Below are 20,665 nucleotides of genomic sequence, written 5' to 3' on the forward strand. Positions count from 1 at the left end.
GAGCCAGCCCAGTGGCTGTAAAAATGGAAATAAAGCAAAGTCTAAGTGATACTGTTTGAGTTCCTGGACCAAGCAGTTTCTGGAATTCTCAGATATGTGGCCCAATGTTTTCCTTTCTTTGGCTTAAATCAGTTTGTGCAGGGGGTTTCTGTTACTTGCAGCCTCAAAATGTCTGATACAAGACGGTTGTGTTTCCTTCCTAGGCCACCTGGTCTCGGAGTCTAACTCTGATTCATCTCTGAAAGGATGGGAACCCACTGGAAAAGACCCAACACACAGGACTCCCAGAAAGCAGGCAGGGTGGAACTGATCATCCATCAGCTCAGAGACACCCATCAGATCAGATCCTGATGAAGTCTCTCCTCTCACAACCCTGGAATAGCCAGCTTCAACCTACTAGTTTATGGGTGAGGAAAGCAAAATCCAAAAAGGTTAAGTAACTTGCCCCAGATTGCTCAGCTAACATGCTGCCACTGGTTACACCTGACCTCAGGATCCACACTCTTCTCACTATACCAGAGAAGGCACTAGTAGGTGCTGAGTCATGGAGGTGTCCCAGGGAGACAGGGCCTCTTGGGAGAACAAACAAAGCCAGAGCCAGGGCTAGAGCCAACTGCACCTTTATTAGTTTCTTCAGTGGAGCAACTGGAGCCCCTATCTACAAGGGAAATTTAGCAGGCTACTCTGGCTACTGGGTAGGCATATTAGCAATTCTACTGGTGATTGGGACAGGATGGGGGAAGAGACTGGAAGGGGACCAAATGGGGAAACTGCCAGGCCACCTACAGGGAGCCACATGTGGGGCCTCCCAGACTGAGACAAAGGTTGATCAGGCCCCAGAGGTGAACACTGCCATCTCCCCCAGACAGATGGAAGAGACAAAGCCTGAGATGATGACAGCCATAGCTATGGACAGAGGGCCAATCTCCTGGGGACCAGAAATGCATGTCTTGATGGAGGCACTAACCTAGGATGAGGTTCTCAAAAGATTCACCTGCCCCCACCCCCCAGCAAGGGGATCCCAGGTTCAGCTCAATTGCTGCCCCAGGCACTGACATGGGAAACAGGTACTTTCTGAGCACTGAAAGAACAAGGGACCCAAAAATCTTATAGTGGGAAGGATGAGGCTAAACTCAGGGAATGTTTTGAGTTTGTGTATTAATATAGGCAGTATATTCAGTATAGGTACAATCATGAAATATCCTTCCATAAAGCTCACATCTCCCCCTTACCCAGCAAGCTCCTTAGCTTGGAGGGCCATCATGATCTGACCCCTGCCCATGCTCCAGCCCAAATGAACTCCCTTTTAATTCCTTGGACACGCCATCATGTTCATGGCTCTGCACTCTTGCCAGCAACCATACTCCTAGCCTACCTTCCTCACTCTCTGCCCTCATCCACCTTGTCAAGTGTTTGCATACTCTTGTTTGCCCACCAAGCCTGGAGCTGCCAAAGGAAAGAACCTGATTCCTGTATCTCCAATGCCTGGGGAACTTGAAACCCCATGACTTGTGTTTTCTGTGTCCTGGTGTATTTGGAGGAAACATGTGTCCATCTGGAGTGTCTAGTGGTAGATATAAAGATTTTGAGCTATGTTTGTGCCTGGGATATTAGCGTCTTCTGATGTGCGAGGTGAGGGTGGAGAGGGGGAGGAATGATCCAAGCCCAGAAGAGGCTAAAGGAAACGAAGGAGCCAAAGTGGGACAGGGCTTGGATGGCAGAGGGTGAGGCCAAGGAGGAAATGGGCCTGTTAGTCTATGTGCAGGATCCAGGGCTCAGAACCAGCAGGGCGACCACATGAGTGAGCCAAGCGCTGCGCCGGTGGCGGCTCCTGCAAGCATGCCCATGGCCAGCGGGGCGCCTGCGCTGTAGCAAGGATCCTCCCGCACCACTACGTGCGTCACGCCAGGGCCTGCAGAGAGAGCGCCGCTGTGAGGGCCTGGGACTTCAGAGGAGGGAGCAGAGAGAGATCGTCTGCCTCCTTCGGTTAGACTCCTGAGCAAAGCAAGATTAGGGCGCTGAGCCCACTATCTTACTCCCCAGTCGGAGAAACAGGCCTTGATGCAGGAAGAACGCGCGTTCTGTCCCCATAGCTTCTAGGCCTTGAACCTGCTACAGACGTTCTGGGACTGTGGGACCAGAGTGGACCGGCGAAGAAGCACCAGAATCTCCAATAACCTCCAGACCACACCTGAGGATGGGCCTTCCCAACCGCCAGATCCTGAAGCGAGAGGAAGCGGCCTTTCCCACGTTTGCCACCAGGGGCCGCTATCAACTTAGAAACGGGTATTGCTGGGCCACCAGGGAATAGTTGCCAGCCTGGAGAGGTGAGGTCAGCTCTGCAGGAGGGAGGGGCTCTGGTCCAAGAGCTATCCTTAGCCTGGGATGGGGAGGGCCTTGCGGAGGGCCCCGCCTGGGAAAATCCATGGTTACTAAAAGGGTGGGACCTGATCCCTACTGATGGACCATGGGCGGGGATTGCGGCAGGAGGAGGGGTTGGGTCGGAGACTTACCTGCATAGGGCGGGCCATAGTAACTGCGGATGTACGTGGCTTCGTGCGCGTTGGGGGGCACCACTTCATAGTAGTCCTGGTACGGGCTGTAGACACGCACCTGGGGAGCCCTGCCTGGTCAGCTGCTAGAGAGCTGGACCCGGCTTTGATCCCCTACCCGTAGCACTTGGCTCAGGCCCTTCTGGCCCCACAGAGCCACCTCACCAAGTTTAGAAATAGGTCCCCAGAGACCAGCAGGCTCCTGAAGGAGGGCCCTTCTCCCCACAAGGCCCTTGGCCTCTAAAACTTCAGCCCCTGAGTCTAGCTCCCAGTGATGCCGTTTTCCTGCCCTGGTCTCCTACCTAGTACTCCCCTGATCAAAAATTCTCCATGGCTCCCAACTTCCCTTTGTAGATTGTCTAATATTTGCTAGCAGCTCTCCAGTAGTCACACTTGGAGAAACTCAATGGATTTCTCTCCTGTCCTAGTCATGGAGAGAGGGACCTGGCCAGGGCCCAGACCCAGGAAATAAAAGGGGGTTGGTGAGTAAGAAAGGGAGAGGAAGGGTAGAGGTGGGAAGTAACTAAACTATTATCAAGCATCCACCATATACTAGGTCCTGAGGGAGGTGTTCACATGTGTTATTTCTTCTCATCCTTACAGCAGGCATGATTATCTCCACTCTACCACAGAGCTGGAGATGGAGGCTCAGAGAATAATGGTCAGTGTTTTCTCTAGGAGGGAGGAATAGACTGCCTGCTCCCTTCCCTCCCCCATTAGATTTTTACCAACCCCTCAAAGCCTAATTCAAGTCACCCATTCCAGGAAGGCCTTCTGGTCTCAGGAAGAATCTTTTCTTCCTGAGTTCTCTGTGGACTATGCTTGTGCCTCTTTTCCTACCCTTCATCCTGGCCTTTCCTGCCTTCACCTCAGTGTGAGCTGCTTATAGGCAAGGACTTTTGATTCATTTATGCCTCCAGCTGGGCCTAATGAATGGCAAGAACCAACAAATCCATGCTGAATTAAATGGAAGCTCCTAATTCAAGCCCCTCATTTTACCCATGGGCTACTGACCTGGGAGAGGGCAGGAGCCCCTTCTCTTCTGGCTCCATCTTCTTGGCCCCCTTGCACCCTGTATCTCTAACTTAGTTTCACACCTGAATGGTCCAACTGGTCCTTTAGAAGTCCAGGTGTCCAAACTCCATCTTTCATCATCCTTCCAATCCCCCAAACTTGCTCTTCTATAAATGCTTTTCTCTAAGTGCCACCACCATGCGTTTAAACCAAGACATCAGATTGGCACCCTTGTCTTCACACACTCATGTTTTGCATCACAATAGCCACCAGGTCTCAAGATTTTATCTTCTAAATGTGTTCTTCTGTCCATCCTTTTGTCCAGTGCCAAGAGAATAAGCCATTGGTTTTGGCAACTTGGAGATTGTGGGTGACCCTGAAAAAACTCTTTTCAGAGGAGTGGTTGGAGGAAGAAGCAAGACTATGGAGGATTGAAGAATGGTTGAGAGGTGAGGGATGGAGTCAACATGTCATGGCATCCTTTAAAGAAGTTTGGCTGTAAAGGGGAGTTCTCCAAGCATACCTTGTGATTTCAAATATCTATGCCATCTTCCTTTAATAGGGATCCCTTTCTCACCTTCTTTCATGCAACTGCCTAACTTGTCTTTCAGACTCAACTCAAGTATCACTCTTCCTGAGCCTCAGGTCCTGTTATGGTCCCATCTGGGCACCCACAGCCCTTAGACTTCCCTCATCACAACACCAACCACTCTGTCGTGTCATTGTTTGTATCCCTGTGAGGTGTGTCTCTCCCATCAGACTTGAAGAAACACCACCACCACCACCACCCAAGCACAGGGACTGAGCCTAATTAGGCCTGATTGGAACATGGTAAGTGCCTAATGTATTGAATTTATCTCAAGTGAGTCAAATACAGGGCCAGAGTGGAACTAAGGTCAGCCAACTCTAAATCCAGTTTCAAGTTAGGAAAAATGACCAGACCCAGAGCAATGCAGGAGGCTCAGACAATCAATGCTCAGTCTGAAGTTACTTCCCTTACTGTGCTCCTTCCCAAAGGTGATCCAGTAGGGCTTTCCAGTGGGGGTGACCAAGATCCAACCTCTATGCCTAGAGGTAGCTAGAGAGATCTAAGCACTCAGATCCCCAATTTTACTGTAGGGAAGTTGCAGTCCAGAGCCTGCATCTGCCTTGAAGTTCCACTGTGAGCCAGTAGCCCTATCAGGCCCTGGAGACAGTGGAAAACGCCGCCTCATATCTCTATGGAGCACCTGTTTCTACCCTCCAGGCCTAAGAGGCCCAGAGGTAAACTCATGTGATCACCTGGCAACAGGGCAGGGGACCCCCCTAGAGACCTCACAGACAGAACCTAAGAGTTTGATCCCCATCCTTTCCCTCTCCCCAGGCCCAACCTGGATGGGGACAAGGGCAGCCAATCAGGAGGTCACATACAAATAGACTCCTCCCCTCAGAAAAGCTGTAGTATATACTTAAGTTTATAGCTTTTTAAATTCTATTTTTAGGCATCCTCACTTTAAACAAACTTGTATACAAGTTTGGGTATGCAGGATGCCTCAGAATGCTGGGCTGAGACTCCCAGCCCTGCCACTGATTAATTAAGTGATCCTGGTCATATTATGTAGCCTCTCAGAGCTTCAGTTTTCTCATCTGTAAATGGGGACAGTCTTTCCTACACTGCCCACTGCCAAGGCACAGCGAGAATCCAGCAAAGCCATGTCCATGCAACTAAGTGGTCCTAGCACATCTGGGCTCAGTGGTTCTGCACATCAGAATCATCAGGAGAAGTTTTTTAAAACACTGATTTCCAAGTCCCCACCCCAGAACTACAAAATTAGAGCATTCAGAGGTAAGATCTGAGCATTTGTATTGTTTTTAAGCCCTTACATGAGTCTAATACACAGCCACATTGAGCACCACTGTGTTAGAAAAGAAATTCGCATGTGACCACAGGTATTCTAACCCACCCCATGCCAGGCTGAGCACTGGGAACAGTGTGTCAGGGTCGGGGGTGAGGGGAGAGACAGACACGGACTAAATTATAAATGCAGTAGTGATGCCGTAAGTGATTTTTTTTACTCCTTCCTTCCTACCTTTATTTATCTCATTGGCTCATTCAGTGAGCACTGCTTGAGGCCTGCTTGTGCCCTGCTTGTGCCCAACCCTCATGTGCCAGGAATAAGCAGGGTCAAAACAGACTGTCCCCATTACTGAGCCCTCATTGCATACCTGCTGTATACCCAGCACTGTGCTAGGCTCATAGGGGCAGAGTTGATCTAAACTGATCCTTGCCTTGAAGTGAGTTCTAGTCCCCATGGGGACTAGAGACAGAGCTAGAAAATAGAGACAGAACTAGAACGAACTAGAAATCAGGCAGATGAAAACAGTACTAAGTAAGCATCAGTGCAATGGGCAGTGAGAGGGAATGACAATGCCTGGAGGTCTGGGAAGCCCTCCCTGAGGAGGTAGCAGCCTTTGAGGTGGATCTTAGAGGATAAGCATCACTTTGTCAGGTGAATAAGGAAACTAAGGATCTTTGCAACAGACAGAACAGCATGTGCAAAGGCTGGAAAGAAGGAAAAGGTCTGGCACAGCTGGGAGCGGAGGGTACAGCAGAGGAGTTGGAGCATAGGGGATGAGGGGGATGGGGTGGGCAAGTCTGGCCCAGGCCAGAACCTGGGGGCCTTGAAAGCAGTGCTGGTGTCCTGTGAGTGACTGGGAGCCATGGAATGTTTGTGAGCAGGGAAGGGATGGGACTGGGCCCAGTTTTGGAGGCACATCCTAGTGGCCAGAATGGAGGCAGGGAGGACTGAGCCAGCACTTACCCAGATCCGCCTCTCAACCTTACAGGGGCTTCTCGAGCAGGTCACACACCTGACCTTGGGGCAAACCCGGCGGCTCCTGGGAGGGACGATGGCTCCAGCTGGGGCCTGCTCAAGCCACAGAAACCCAAGAAGGGGAGGGAGGGAAGTGTCAGAGGCCCTCTACATTTGGAGAGACTCAGAGCTCTTAACAGGCCCTGCGAGAGCTCTCTGTCAGCTGGGCAAGGCAAGAGGGTATCGTCTTCTTCCTCAGCCCATGGTAATGGGGGGAGGCTCAAAAGGGGTAGTGATTTTGCTAAAGTTACACAGAGAAGAAGGATCAGCAGTGTCTCTCCAGAAATAGCCCACCTTCACCTGTTTCAGGCTGCTGGCGCTCCCAATCTCCAGGGAGGACAGAACATCTCTGATCTGCTTTCCCACCCACCTGCACCCATCACTGGCCCCCAGCCTTGCCCCTGGCCATGCCCCTGGCCCTGTTCTCTGGAACAACCAGGGTCAGGGGCACCTCCTGCAGCCTCCACCCAGAGTAGGGTATAAACCTGCAGGATGTGGAGGGACAAAGCACAAGTCACTCCTGTGTAGGCACAGGACAGAGAGAAGTCCATAGATACAGGCATGAACACTCAGAGATGGACAGACACTGGTATAAAAACACAGAGGCACAAACACCCAGCTCAAGTAAGCCTAGGGACCAGAGGGATGTGTGTATGTGTTTTTGTGTGCATGTGTGTGTAGAGCATTGAGAGGTGGAGCAGGAGGTCAGAGTAGAGACATGGAGGAAGCAGAGCAGCAGAAAGGTGGACAGGTAGAGAAGGGACAAGGCAGCTTCATAGAGTCAGAGTGCAGATGGTCAGCCCTCACCTCCTTCCTTCTGCCCTCTTCGTGGAACTGATTAGCCCTGTATAAGCAAGATTTGGAGCTCAGAGCTAGGTTAGCCCAAACAGGGATCTCCACTCTGCTGACCACTGCCCCAGCCTCCTCTTATATAGCCTCTATCCAGAAGTCTGAGTTTGCTCCCTGAAGTCTGACCATAGCCCTCCCTGCTTAATGCCTTTTATTGCTCCCCACAACCCTCAGGATAAAATTCACTTCCTTCACCTGGCCTTTAAGGCCTTTTTTGACATGGCTCCTCAGAGGCCATGTCTCCTATTTCTTCCTCCATTTGTTACCCTCCAGCCAGGCCAGACTCCTGGCCCTTAGATCCACTTGTGTGCACACACAAGCACACACCATTTCCTGTCCTCTGCCCATGTAGCTCCTTCTGCAGTTACTGCCCTTCCCCCAGAACCTCACTGACCTCAGTTCCAGTACAGGCTCTTCCATTGACTTAAGACCATAAGACTTTGGACAAGTCACTTCGCCTCTGAACCTCAGCTCCCCTATCTGTAAAATGGGACTAAAAATACCAAATCCTACCCGTTCTTGTTGAAGATTAAATGATACAACCAATGCCAGGTGCTCAAGCACAATGCCCATCCCTGAGAAGATGGATGCCTGAGGGAGTTTCTAAATGCATCCAAGGCTTTGCTGCTACTTCCCAGCAAACTTTGTCTCTAGATGAGAGGGGCTCCATCATGCCATAGGTGGAAGGAGCAAGCACAAAATCGGGGGGTGGGGGTTGGTTGAGGCCAAGCTGGGTCACCCTTGAGCTGGGGGCTTTGGGCAGCTCATCAAAGCCACACCTCCATCAATCACTAAGCTCTGTTGACTATCTCCGAAATGTGTCTTTTTTTTTTTTTTTTTAATGGAGATACTGGGGATTGAACCCAGGACCTCATGCATGCTAAGCATGTGCTCTACCACTGAGCTATACTTTCCCTGTGAAATGTGTCTTATCTTCATCAGCTTGTCTCTGCCAGCAAGGCCTTCGTCCAGACCTCCAGTCAGTCACCTGCACACTATCCCAGTCTTTTTTTTTTTAATTATTTTTAATTTAATTTTTTATTTTATTTGGGGGGTTAATTAGGTTTGTTTATCTATTTGTTTATTTATTTAAACAGAGGTACTGGGAATTGAACCCAGGACCTCATGCATGCTAAGCATGCACTCTACCATTGAGCTATACCCTCCCCCCCAAGTCTTCTAACTGGTCTCCAGGCATCCACTCTTACCCTCTACAATCATTCCCTACCTACCAGCCAGACTATCTTTTTAAAAATACAAATCTGGTCTGATCTGTTCATGCCATTCCTCTACTTAAAAATTTTCAATGATTTCCCATGTTCTTAGCAGAAACCACCAACCTTAACACAGCCTTTAATGCCTGGCCCTGCTAACCCTCCTCTCCCCTTGGCTTTCTTACTCCCTGAGCTCCAGCCACCCCAGCTGTCCTTCTGTTCTTCAACTTGCCAAAGCCCTAACTTCTCTCAGGGCCTTTGCATATGCAGCTCCCTCTGCCTGGAAAGCTGTTCCCTTCACCCCACCCCACACTTTTCACCCAGTTGATTTCTATTTATCCTTCAGGTCTCATCTTAAGCCTTATCTGGACTTCCACCTGAATCAGGCCATCAAGGTGGATACAAATCAAATGCACATTGCCTGTCTCTGACAGAGCAGTTATCACCATTGCAAGGGTTTCACTAACCATGTAATTCATGGCTTCACATCTAGCTTCCCACTAGGCTTGAGTCCAGGAGGGCAGGGCCCACATCTCCTTAGCTCCTCTCTGATCCCTGGTCCTTGGCACAGTGGCTGGCACATAGTAGGAACTCAGTAAGTATTTGTTGCATGGATGAATGAAGCTCAATCTTATTATCTGCAGAGAGGGGAGAATAATCCCAACCTCACAGTACGGTAGTGAGGAGTAGCTGGCACTGCAGATATACCACACCTAAAAGACAGTCGCTTTCCCCCTGCTCACATACCACCCCTTTTGAAGTGCCTTCTTGGAGGCCTCTCTCTGTCCTCTGAGCACCAGTTGCCTGTCTTACATCCTTTTCCTCTTGGGACTGAGGGCATCTGAGTCTGCACATGTCTATTCACTCGCATACATGGAAATTGAGAACTCCAGGCAGATGGAGACCAAGTCTGAGTCACCCATGATTCCATGGCAGTTAGGTGTGGGGAGGAGACAGGGAGGGAACGGGGGCTCACCGGGGTGGAGTTCGCCTCCAGCAACGCTGTCTTCCATGCTCTGCAAAGCAAACCCGCCAGACCATGAGGAGGGAATTTGAGAGAAGGGGGATGGGGCCTCCCGTTTTAGACTTTCCTTTCCAACCCATCCTCCAGCCCCCCAGTCTCTTGTGAAGGGGGAGATCCCCTTGATTCCCTTAGACAAAGGTGACCCCTTCCACTGCTCCAGTCACACAGGCAAGCCCTCAGGTGGGCTGCAGCCTCCTAATTCATTCTGAGTCCATAGTCTCTTCCCCTCTAGAAGTTCCAGATTCCCCATCTAGACAAAAGACAGCTGGGCTGGGGTGGTCCCTTAGGAGTCTTCAGATTCTGACATGCCTAGGCTGGTTCTCTGGCTGCAGCCCACCTCCACATCCCAAACCCACAAACACAGTTTCCCAATGCTCTGACCCCAGAGTCCCAGGAACACCCAGTGGACACCAGACAATTGAGCCTTTGTTGGTTGCCATGGCACCTGGCTGGGGTGGACAAGGAGGCTCTGTGCTTTGTCTACCCAGAGTTCAGCTTCCCCCACTCCCACACATCCCATCTCTCTCACTCTCCTACAATGCAAAGGCCAACTGACCCTCCATCAGAGAGTAGGAAGGGAAAGAATGTGAGGAAGCAAACAGTGCCTGGGGAGGACACCCAGACTCACAGTGTGGATCTGCATCTGACATCGGGGTGTCCTGTGCGCTGCCTCTGTTAAGTGGGTAAGGGTCCATCCCTCAGATCGGAGTCCCCCAACCAGGGCATCTTCTCAGAAGGAAGTGACTAGGAGGGTCCTCTGAGGATGCCATGGGGCTGTCTGTTCCTTTGTATCAACCCAAAGTGAGGGCTACCTCAGAGGCAGGTGTGCATATCCCTTCCCCAAACAGTCCTGCATTCATCCCAGACCATGTCAGGAGTTTACTGGATACCATACCATTTACCATGAGCCATTCAAATCCACTCTTCCCAGCCTCCATTGAGACTACCATGTTCACTGGTCTTTGTTCCCTTTTCCTACCTTCAGGGAACTAAAGGCCCAATCAGCAGGAGGCATCTGGTCCTATTCCCCAAGATCCCACCCCATCCTCTCCCATAGTGGCTCACATGGCATCATCCCGGGTCTCTGCGCACAGGTGCAGGCGGGAGCCCTCCCGTAGGTTCACGGTCAGCAGGCCATCTCGGCTTCGGCCCTCTGGGGGCTGCACATCTAGAGGGAGACACATATGTGGGGTTTCCACAGGGCACAGGGCTGAGTCTTCTCAGTAAACCAGGAGCCAGAACAGGAACTGACTTCTCTGGGTCTTGTTTATTGGCCATTGCCAACCTCCTCTGATCGCGCATACTTTCCTTGCAATCCTCCTCAACTTGTTAGACCCTTTCAACTTTTCCATATTGCCTGTTTCCCTAATTAGGTACATCTCCAGGTTACCCTGTTTTAACTGTGGCCTAGCCTTGGTCAAGGAGATTTGCTGTGTGACTCTGGGCCAGTTGCTTAACTTCTCTGAGCCTCCTTATTTCATTTCATACTATCTAGTTCCTAGCACTGGAGAGGGTAGGAACTGTGTCTTACCTCTATGACCCCAGCATAGAGCCCAGATTCAGCACAGGGTAGGAATTTAATAAGGAACTGATTTCTTAATTCACTCCCACATGAACTGGAGTTGATAGAGGCCCAGAAGCAATGTCTGTGGAAGCCCTTTGAAAGCTGCAAAGAGCCTTCCATTTGAGAACAGCAGGTGCTCTCAGACAGACACTGGGAGGGCCATACCCATAGTCACAGCACCAGAGAGAAAGGGGCTTTGCTCACCGTGGCACTCCTGGCCGATCTTTATGTCACGGACATTGAAGTGGATGAGTACACGGTCCTCCTCATCCTGCGCAGTCTCATCATGGTAGTAGCCCAGTGTCCCATCCAGCCACAGGGCAAACCAATTTCGCTTCCAGCGGCGGAGGATGGAGCCTGTGTGATATTCCAGATCCACCAGGCAGGCTGATCACAGAGCCTGCTGGGGGGGCAGGAGCCCTGGGTGGGCTCCCAAGTCCCCTTACCCCAACTCCCCAGTGTTGTAACCCCCTGAAATGGTAGCAGGGCCTTTCTTGGTCTTGCTTACCCATTGCTGCCCATGGAGCCTAACGCATAGTTGAGGCTCCATAAATGTGCTGAATGCTAAATGAATGATCAGATTCCTTCCTTGGGGGAAGCTGGAAATCTTTTTTTTTAAGTGTCACAAAACACCTCCACAAATTTAACGTCATATCAAATTGGAAATTTCCTTCAATAGGTACAGTTTGTCAGGGAAAACATACTAAGTTGCTTTTATATGAGTACAGAATGTGATTTATGCAAGAATTAACAGAAAACAAATAGTTGTCAAGTGCTTGCCTTAAGGTAACCCTTAGTTTCCATTGCATCCAGTCCACTGAGGGTGTACAATTATTACTCATATTTGTGAGCATGCTTGGAAAAAAAAGGCTGAGCCCCAGGTGACAGTCATTTGTGTCGTGTCTGCCTCTTCCACCAGATGAGGGGGGAGAAGAGGGTGTCCCTATCTCACAGCAGCAGTCCCGGCCCCCAGCAGGACTTGGACTCAGTGTTTGCTGAACTGAATGAACTGAGAATGGGTCATGGGGTGTGAGGGAGCTCCTAGCCCAGGACAGCTCTTGTTCAGATCACAACTCTGGTCAGAGGTGGGTCTGAAAGACTGAGCCCTAGATTCAGACATTCTGTGACTGGAAATCTTAACAGGAAAGGGCAAACACATAAGAGAGCTGCTTAGAGCTTTACAAATTCCAAAGCACAGAGACATTTTTCATTTTATTCTTTGCCTGTTTGCAGCCAACTCTGGGTAGGGGTACTGTGGACACAGAGGATTAAACCCGGTTTCTGCACTTGAGGTGCTCACAGTCTGGGGCCAGTATAGGGTGGGGGAGTGCTGAGGCCCACAGGTAAAGACGGTTGTATTATAGGGAGATCAGTGCTATAATGGGGTATATACAAGGTACTGGGAACAGAGGAGGGGGCCTTTAACCCAGGTTGGTTCTACAGCAGGGGCTGTAGTGGGGGTTAGAGGAAGTCAGAGAAGGCTCCTCATGAAAGGGGACATCTGAGCTGGGTCTTGAAGAATAAGTAGTTTACCAGGCAGTCAGGAATGGGAAGGACATTCCAGGCAGAGGGAAGAGCTTGGGCAAAGGAGGGGAGGATAAAAAGGGGCATGGTTTCTTGGGAGAAGGGTTCACTGCACAGGCCCAACAAGCCAATTCCCTCACCCCTGCCCCTGGACAAGGTACAGGACAAGGGCTTGGCCCAGGGTCACTCACTCTGTCTCCACAACCAGCCGCCCCTCACCAGGGCCATTTCCTCAAAAGGACTTTCCAGGGTGGAGTCAGGCGGAACCTGTCAGAGGGACCACAGGACGCACAGGCTTCATCAGCTGCTCCACAGCAGCTCCCTGGAGAAAAGATCCCACCCCTGTCCTCCCTGAGGGAGCCACCGAGGAAACATTTAAAGGAGTGTAAGTAAACAAACAAGGGCAAGCCTGCCTGTCTCCTCCCCGTTCTCTGCTCCAGGCACATAATGGGAGCACTGTGTTTGTGGGGTCAGCAGGGGGCTGCCACCCGCTGCGCTGGGTGGAGGTGGGGGTCAGGAGCCTGGATTCCAATCTCAGCCTCACAACCTTGACTAAGTCCCTTCTCCCTGGCCTCTATTTCTAGATCCGTCAAAGTGTGTTATGAGGCAGGTAGAGACTGGAGTGAAGAACTCTTAAAATGTTAGAAATCCTGGAATTTTGAAATGCTGGCAGCAGAGAATATTAGAATCATGGCAATGAATGAGAGACTTTCACGATACTAAAAAAAAAAACCCTCATGTTTGAACTCCACCTGAGCCTTTTACCAAGTGTATAAAATAATAGTTCAACAGTAGCTATGATTGATGATCAAGTACTATGCACCAGGTCCACTTCTCAAGTGCTCCTTATCTCACTGAAGCCTCACAACAATCCTTATTATTCCCAGGAAACTGGGGCCTGGAGGAGTCCAGTCACTTGCGCAGATCTGCTTGGTCAGTAAACAGTTGGGCCAGGATTCACACTCAGAAGTCCTGGCTTCCAACCATTACACCAGTGGGAGCTTTTAAAATTCCCAATAACCAGGTCCTACCCCATAACAATTAAATAAGAATGTCAGGGACAGGAGGCAAGCATAGTCTTCAAAGATCCCCAGGTGACTCAACCTGCAGCAAAGCTTGAGCCCTGCTGCAACTCTGTTGGGTACCTTACTAAATGGGTAGGATCTTTACCTCTATTTTACAGATGGACAAACTGAGCTATAGCAAGTGACTTGTCCATGTATATGATGGAGCTTGGATTGGAATCCAGGTGCCCTCTGTTCTCGAAGGCGACTGACTTTCGAGCAGGTACCTTCGCCCCTCCCCCACTTGCTCACACCTGTTGCTGCGTAGCAAGCGCTGGCTGGCACACCTGGGTTAGAAGTCCGGGGCTTGTCACTGCTTCTTTTGCCGCTCCCTCCCATCTTTAAGTCCTGACACAGGTCAGACGAGAGAGCCAGATGCCAACTCCCTCTCCAGCCCCCCTTGATGCACCCACCTTACACCTGTTGCGATGCTGCTGCCAAAACGGCCGCTACTTGATGCTGCGGCCACCCAACCTGCTGCGCCTGCGCTTTGTGAGCCCCAGAGAGCGTGGGGCATTTCACTCCCCTGGCTGCTCCCTGGGCCTCCCTGCCCCAGGGCTCCACCCTCCGGCCCCGCCTCACCCCCAGGGAGGAGGCGGGGCGTGTAGAGATGCTGCAGGAGGCCTTCTGGGATTTGTAGTCTGCGGGCGGTACACAGCCTCTCCTGGGTAGTAGGTCTGTGACGACCCGGAGCACAAGTGAGAGGCTGTACCTGTGATTTCATTTTGCTGCTAAGTCATTTGTTCATTCATTTATCATGAAATAATTTTCCCCCAAAATCTTGAACTCTGATTCTCTATAAAAATGTAAATTACAAGGAGAAACCAGGTTCCTAGTTTTGCCATGTTTTCTTAATACTCAGTTTGTGCCTGGCACTGGGCATTAGTGGAGGGCACAAAGAAGCATCAGATTCTTTTCCCAGCTCCCAGTCTGGTGGAGGAGATAACACAAACGCACTGTTGAAGCATAAGGTGTGACCTGAATATGGGAAAGAAGAGTCTGACTTTGACTAAGAGGTTCAGGAAGGCTTCCCCGGGGAGGCTGAAAGGGATCTGGTAGGATGAGTATGAGTGTTCAGTATTTCAGTGTGTTTGGAAAGTAGAGTGTGGGGGTGGGGGTGAGGAGGGCATGGGTAGCAGCTGGTGATGAAGCTGCAGGGGTTGCAAGGATATAACATGAAGGCATTGGATGACAGGCTCAGGAGCTTGGACATTATGGCATTGTGACTGGACTTGGGGTTGGGATTTCAAGGTGAGGAATTAAGTGGTCCAATTTGTGGGTTGGAAAGGTATTTCTAGGACAGTCAAAAGTGGATTGAAAGGGGCCCAAATGGAGAAGGAAGACTGTTTCTGTATCTACCACCACAGTCTGTCCCTCCAAGATCATTTCCTTGAACAGCTCAGCCCCACAAACCCCACCTAGCAGCAGACTCAGGATGTCAGAGGACAGAGCCTGTCAGGGCCTGAAATGCTCCAGGTCCCACCCTCTATTTGAGAACGGTACCCACCCTGCCCTGGGCCCTTTCTCCTGTCCCAGAGGACCTCCTCCTTACCGGAGCTGCAGGGCTCATGATTCCTGGGCGGCCAGAGCAGCATTTCCCAGAAGGCTCCTGCAGAGGGGCATGTCCCTAAGCTCCTTAGAGATAAAAGGGGATCAAGAAGGTGCTACCAAATGGAAGCCGGAAGAGGGTGACAAGAAGAGGGGGCACACAGATCCCAGAGAAAGTCGTCCTTTCTCTCCAGACCCCTCCCCAAACTCACTGACTGATCTCTTTTAACCTTCAGTTCACTGGTTAACAAGTCATCGGTGGTTCGGAGGTGGTCTCAGCCTAGTGTCGTTAAGATTCCCGGGTGGGGTGCGGGGCCAGACCTCCTCCCTCGTCGGGGCTAAATCTTTCTCCATCCGGGCTTGACCGTGCCATCACCCCAGTCCTGGATGCACAGCCTGGCTCTTTAAGCTTTCCTCTTTCGTCCCTGTGTTTCTGTAATCCTGACCTCGAGCTACCCTGGTGCCTCCGCACTTCGTGCAGTGCATGCCTTGCTGGGGGATTCACCAGGGCTGATCCTATTAGCCACTGAGCTCATCCCCTCCGTGCAGTCCCAGGAACCAGCTCTCCCACCACGCTGTTTTCCACCCTTGTACCTTTTGGTCTGGAACGTCCCACCCCTACCTTCTGACTACAGTTGTCACTGCTACTGCAGAAGGGCGGAAGGAAGGTAGGGAAGGAAGGATGTAGATGGCCTCCAGCAATCTGGGTGCTGTGGCTCTTTCCAGCTCCCCTCAGTGAAGGGTTATTTGACTCTTTCATAGAGGGATAGCATGGGGAACAGTACAGACCGCTCCCAGATACATTCTCTGGATTTAGCAACTGATGAAAAAGAGAAGATTTTCCAGCATCAATGTGGAATTCAGGGGAAAGTCTCCCACCCCCCCCACCTCCACCCCCACCAAAGAACGTGCGCTATGACAAGAAAAAAGGGAAAGGGGAAAAGATTCTTGGCAATTCTTGCAGATGCCACTGCAGAATCTAAGCGCAGCATGACCTGGCATAAGTTTCTAAAATGTTGGTCAATTACCCTCTTTGAGAAGCTGATAAATAGTGTAGACTCTGCCCAGGAAAATATGCACACACGTCACATCTTGCATATAATTCCTGGGGGTTCATAGACCCCTGAAGATATGATGATTACAATTGAGATTGTTTTTAATCTTCACGTTGTGCAGATGGGTGGAAAGAGTGTGGATTGCTGAGACTGTAGCAGGAATCCCAATTCCAGCAGTCCTGGCTTTGAGAGACTGAAATGTATTAAACTAAAACTAAATGTATTAGGACCTTGGTGGGAATTAAGTTTGGTGCAGCCACTATGGAAAACAGTATGGAGATTCCTTTAAAAACGAAAAATAGGCTTACCCCATGATCCAGCAATCCCAATCCTGGGCGTATATCCAGAGGGAACTATAACTCAATAAGATACATGCACCTCAATGTTCATGCAGCACTATTTACAGTAGCCAAGACATGGAAACAACCTAAATGTCCATTGACAGAAGATTAGATAAAGAAGTTGTGAGAGACACACACACACACACACACACACACACACACACACACACACACACAGTGGAATACTACTCAGCCATAAAAAAGAATAAAATAATGTCATTTGCAGCAACATGGATGCACCTGAAGATTGTCATTCTAAGTGACATAAGCCAGAAAGAGAAAGAAAAATACCATAAAATTTTTTAACTAAAAAATGTAGATAATTAAAAAAATCTGAAGAGAAAATACATGAAATAGTTTAAGGTCCTTGCAGTGTTTCAGGAGTTTGAGCAGAAGTGTTATGTGGAGGCTCAAACAACAGGAAGTTAACATACTTCCATTTCCTGGATGCAAGTGTCCAGAGAAAAACCCAGCCCATGAGGGAGCAACCTCTTGATGGAAAGCTGTCTCTGAGGTGTTCGTCCAGGCTTCCAGTGCAGAAGCAGTTAGTTTTATGTGTTTTATGTCTAGGCTATAGCACCCTGTTTTTCAATCAAACACTAATCTAGGTGTTGCTGTGAAGGTACTTTGTAGATGTGGTTAACCTCTAAAATCAGTTGACTTTAAGTAGAGGAAATTATCCTTGATAATTATCCAATTATTTGAAGGGCCTTAAGAGCAAAACAGATTTCCCTGGACTGTGTTCTCAGCCCCTGTCTGAGAGTCACCAGCCTGCTGCACTCTAGGTTCCAGACTTGCCAGCCCCACCAGCCCCACCAGCCCCAACAATCGCATAAGCCAGTTCCTTGGAATAAGTCTCTTTATGTGTGTGTACATAGCCTACTGGTTCTGTTGCTCTGGAGAACCCTAACTAATATAGGGAGGAAGATGTCTTTTGCCGTGAACTCCCTATTTGGATCTGTGGGAAACACCAGACTTAGGAATGGAGGAGGAAACCCTGGCAGCCAAGGAGAGGGTCTAAAGGGAAGGGTATGGAGACTCTCCTGTCTCAGAAGAAACAGCATCCCATGCCCAGAGATGGGGAGTTGCAAATGCCCTCAGAAAAACGCTCCATCTGGATCATCAGATGCATAAAGCTGCACTTCTAGAAGCTGTATTGTATTGTAAAACAAAAAGACAACCTACGGAATGGGAGAAAATTTTTGCAAATGAAACCGACAAAGGCTTGATCTCCAGAATATATAAGAAGCTCATATGACTCAATAAGAAAAAAACAAACAACCCAATCCAAAAATGGGCAGAAGACCTAAAAAAGTAATTCTCCAAGGAAGACATACAAATGATCATTAGGCACTTGAAAAAATGCTCAATATCACTAATTATCAGAGAAATGCAAATCAAAACTACAATGAGGTATTACCTCACACCAGTCAGAATGGCCATCATTCAAAAATCCACAAATGACAAATGCTGGAGAGGCTGTGGAGAAAAGGGAACCCTCCTACACTGCTGGTGGGAATGTAGTTTGGTGCAGCCACTGTGGAAAACAGTATGGAGATTTCTCAAAAGACTAGGAATAGACTTACCATATGACCCAGGAATCCCACTCCTGGGCATATATCCAGAAGGAACCCTACTTCAAAAAGACACCTGAACCCCAATGTTCATAGCAGCACTATTTACAATAGCCAAGACATGGAAACAGCCTAAATGTCCATCAACAGATGACGGGATAAAGAAAATGTGGTATATTTATACAATGGAATACTATTCAGCCATAAAAACTGACAACATAACGCCATTTGCAGCAACATGGATGTTCCTGGAGAATGTCATTCTAAGTGAAGTAAGCCAGAAAGAGAAAGAAAAATACCATATGAGATCGCTCAAATGTGGAATCTAAAAAAAACAAAAAGAAACAAACAAAACATAAATACAAAACAGAAACAGACTCAAAGACATAGAATACAAACTTGTGGTTGCCAAGGGGGCAGGGGGTGGGAAGAGATAGACTGGGATTTCAAAATGTAGACTAGATAAACAAGATTATACTGTATAGCACAGGGAAATATACATAAGATCTTATGGGAGCTCACAGAGAAAAAAATGTGACAGTATACATATGTTTATGTATAATTGAAAAATTGGGCTCTACACTGGAATTTGACACAACATTGTAAAATTATTATAAATCAATAAAGAATGTTTAAAAAAATGGAATACAATAAAAAAGATGCACTTCTAGAAGCTGTATTGCCTACACTTCTATGTATTTATTTATCTGTCTATCTATCTACCTATCTATTTATTTATTATTTATATTGAAGTATAGTTGATTTACAATGTTGTGTTACTTTCTGGTGTACAGCATAGTGATTCAGTCATACATGCATATGTATATACATTTTCTTTTTCATTATAGGCTATTGCAAGATATTGAATATACGGTAGGACAGTGCTATACAGTAGAACATTGTAGGACCTTGTTTTTTTAATCTCTTATAAATAGTAGTTTGTATCTGCTTATCCCAAACCCCTAATTTATTCCTCCCCCATTTCTTTCTCCTTTGGTAACTGTAAGTTTGTTTTCCGTATCTGTGAGTCTGTTTCTGTATAAAACAAGACTTGATTGAGTGAAAAGATATGCCCTGTTCTTGGATACAAAGATAAATTTATAAAAGCATCAATTCTCCAAATTACTATATGCATTTAATTTAATTCCAGCTAGAATGCTAACAAATTTATTTCATCTTCTTTTTTTTAAAGAAATTAACCCAAAAAAGTATGAAAAATAAAAACAGATAAAGAGACATGCTCTCCAAAAATCAGAATTGACTAGAAAGCCATGTAATCAGAGCAATCTGTGGCAGACATGGCTAGTTAACCTCCAATATTCATTCTCCTCATCCTTAGAGGAACTCTAGATTTACATCTGGGCACATAGCCACTTGGAATTAAGACCATATCTCCAACCTATCTTCTAGCGTAGTGTGGCCGTGTGAGTAAGTTTTGGCAAATGAGATATAGGCAGAAGCATCCTGTTCAACTTCAGGAAATGTCTTTAGAGGGAGAGACATATCTTTCTTTGTCTCTTTCACCATCTGTTGGTTGAAAAGCAGCCATCGTTGCTGGAGCTTGAGAAGCCATCTTGGACCATGAGAGAAAAGCCATGTGTTGAGGATGGCAGAACAAGAGAGAAGGAGCCTTGGTCCCTGAACTCTAGAGAATCAAGATTATTTATCTCTGGACTTCATTTATATGAGACAGAAATAAACTTTTATTTAGTTTAAGCCATCATTACTTTAATTTTTCTGTCACTCACAGGTAAACCTAATTCTAACTGATGTTGAATTTAGTACCTGGAAAGAAGGCACTGACAGAATTTAGATGCTTAATTATAGAGTACAGTTGGGTTGCAGATGCCAAGGACTCAGGCATTGCAGACTGGAAAGCTTGTGACTCTTTTTATATAGTAGTAGAACATCTGATCAAAAATTTGTGTGTTAGTTACCTATAGGTAACTCTGTAGGAAACCATCCCCCCCACCAGACTTAATAGGTTAAAACAACAAGCATTTTATTACCTCTTGCAAATCTGTGGGTTGACTGTGATTGACTGGGTGGTTCTTCTGCCAGTCTTACAGGAGTCTTTGATGAGGTTTCAGTCAGATGGTGACTGGGGATGGAATATCCATGATGACATCACTCGTAGTGTGGCACCTTGGTGGGTTGGCTGGAAGGGCTGAGACCTCTCTCTCCATGCGACTTAGCTTGGGCTTCTTTACAAGACAGCTGGACCCCAAGTATGCAAAAGTAAAAGCTGTCAGACCTTTTTAAGGCTTTAACATGAGTCACAGCGCCAGAGCAGATTTAAAGGGAAGATAGTGGTTGTGAGTACTGGGAGATGTGTTTCATTGGAGGCAATCTTCAGACACTAGCTACCTCATTTTGGAAGGCATATTATGGTCTAACGAAGGTAGTAGCAATGCAATGTAGAAAAGTAGGGAAATTTAGAATGTTGGTGTTTTCTGGCTCCTTCTTGCTACTTTTAGCAAAGTCCTACTA

At 48.3% G+C, this 20,665-nt stretch overlaps 1 protein-coding gene and 1 long non-coding RNA gene across 3 annotated transcripts; one reads left to right on the plus strand and one right to left on the minus strand.

The window, feature by feature from the left end:
• The first annotated feature begins 263 nt into the window (after positions 1 to 263).
• On the plus strand, positions 264 to 3,988 carry LOC140698685 (uncharacterized). Its single transcript, XR_012076514.1, has 3 exons — positions 264 to 407; positions 2,094 to 2,327; positions 3,892 to 3,988. It is a non-coding gene; the product is annotated as an uncharacterized lncRNA (long non-coding RNA).
• On the minus strand, positions 605 to 14,223 carry PLEKHB1 (pleckstrin homology domain containing B1). Of its 2 annotated transcripts, none has more exons than XM_015238464.3 (7): positions 14,071 to 14,223; positions 12,785 to 12,860; positions 11,274 to 11,426; positions 10,571 to 10,673; positions 9,458 to 9,497; positions 2,514 to 2,613; positions 605 to 1,912 (listed from the first exon to the last, which is right to left on the minus strand). In XM_015238464.3, exons 2-7 carry the CDS (start codon positions 12,819 to 12,821, stop codon positions 1,776 to 1,778), a joined length of 570 nt encoding a protein of 189 aa, XP_015093950.1. In that variant the 5' UTR covers positions 12,822 to 12,860; positions 14,071 to 14,223; the 3' UTR covers positions 605 to 1,775. The 2 variants fall into 2 exon arrangements, with proteins under 2 accessions (XP_015093950.1, XP_072825345.1); XM_072969244.1 differs by lacking the exon at positions 14,071 to 14,223 and adding an exon at positions 13,912 to 14,044.
• Between the last annotated feature and the right edge of the window lie 6,442 nt (positions 14,224 to 20,665).

This window comes from Vicugna pacos, chromosome 10 (assembly GCF_048564905.1).
Source record: "Vicugna pacos chromosome 10, VicPac4, whole genome shotgun sequence".
NCBI lineage: Eukaryota > Metazoa > Chordata > Mammalia > Artiodactyla > Camelidae > Vicugna > Vicugna pacos.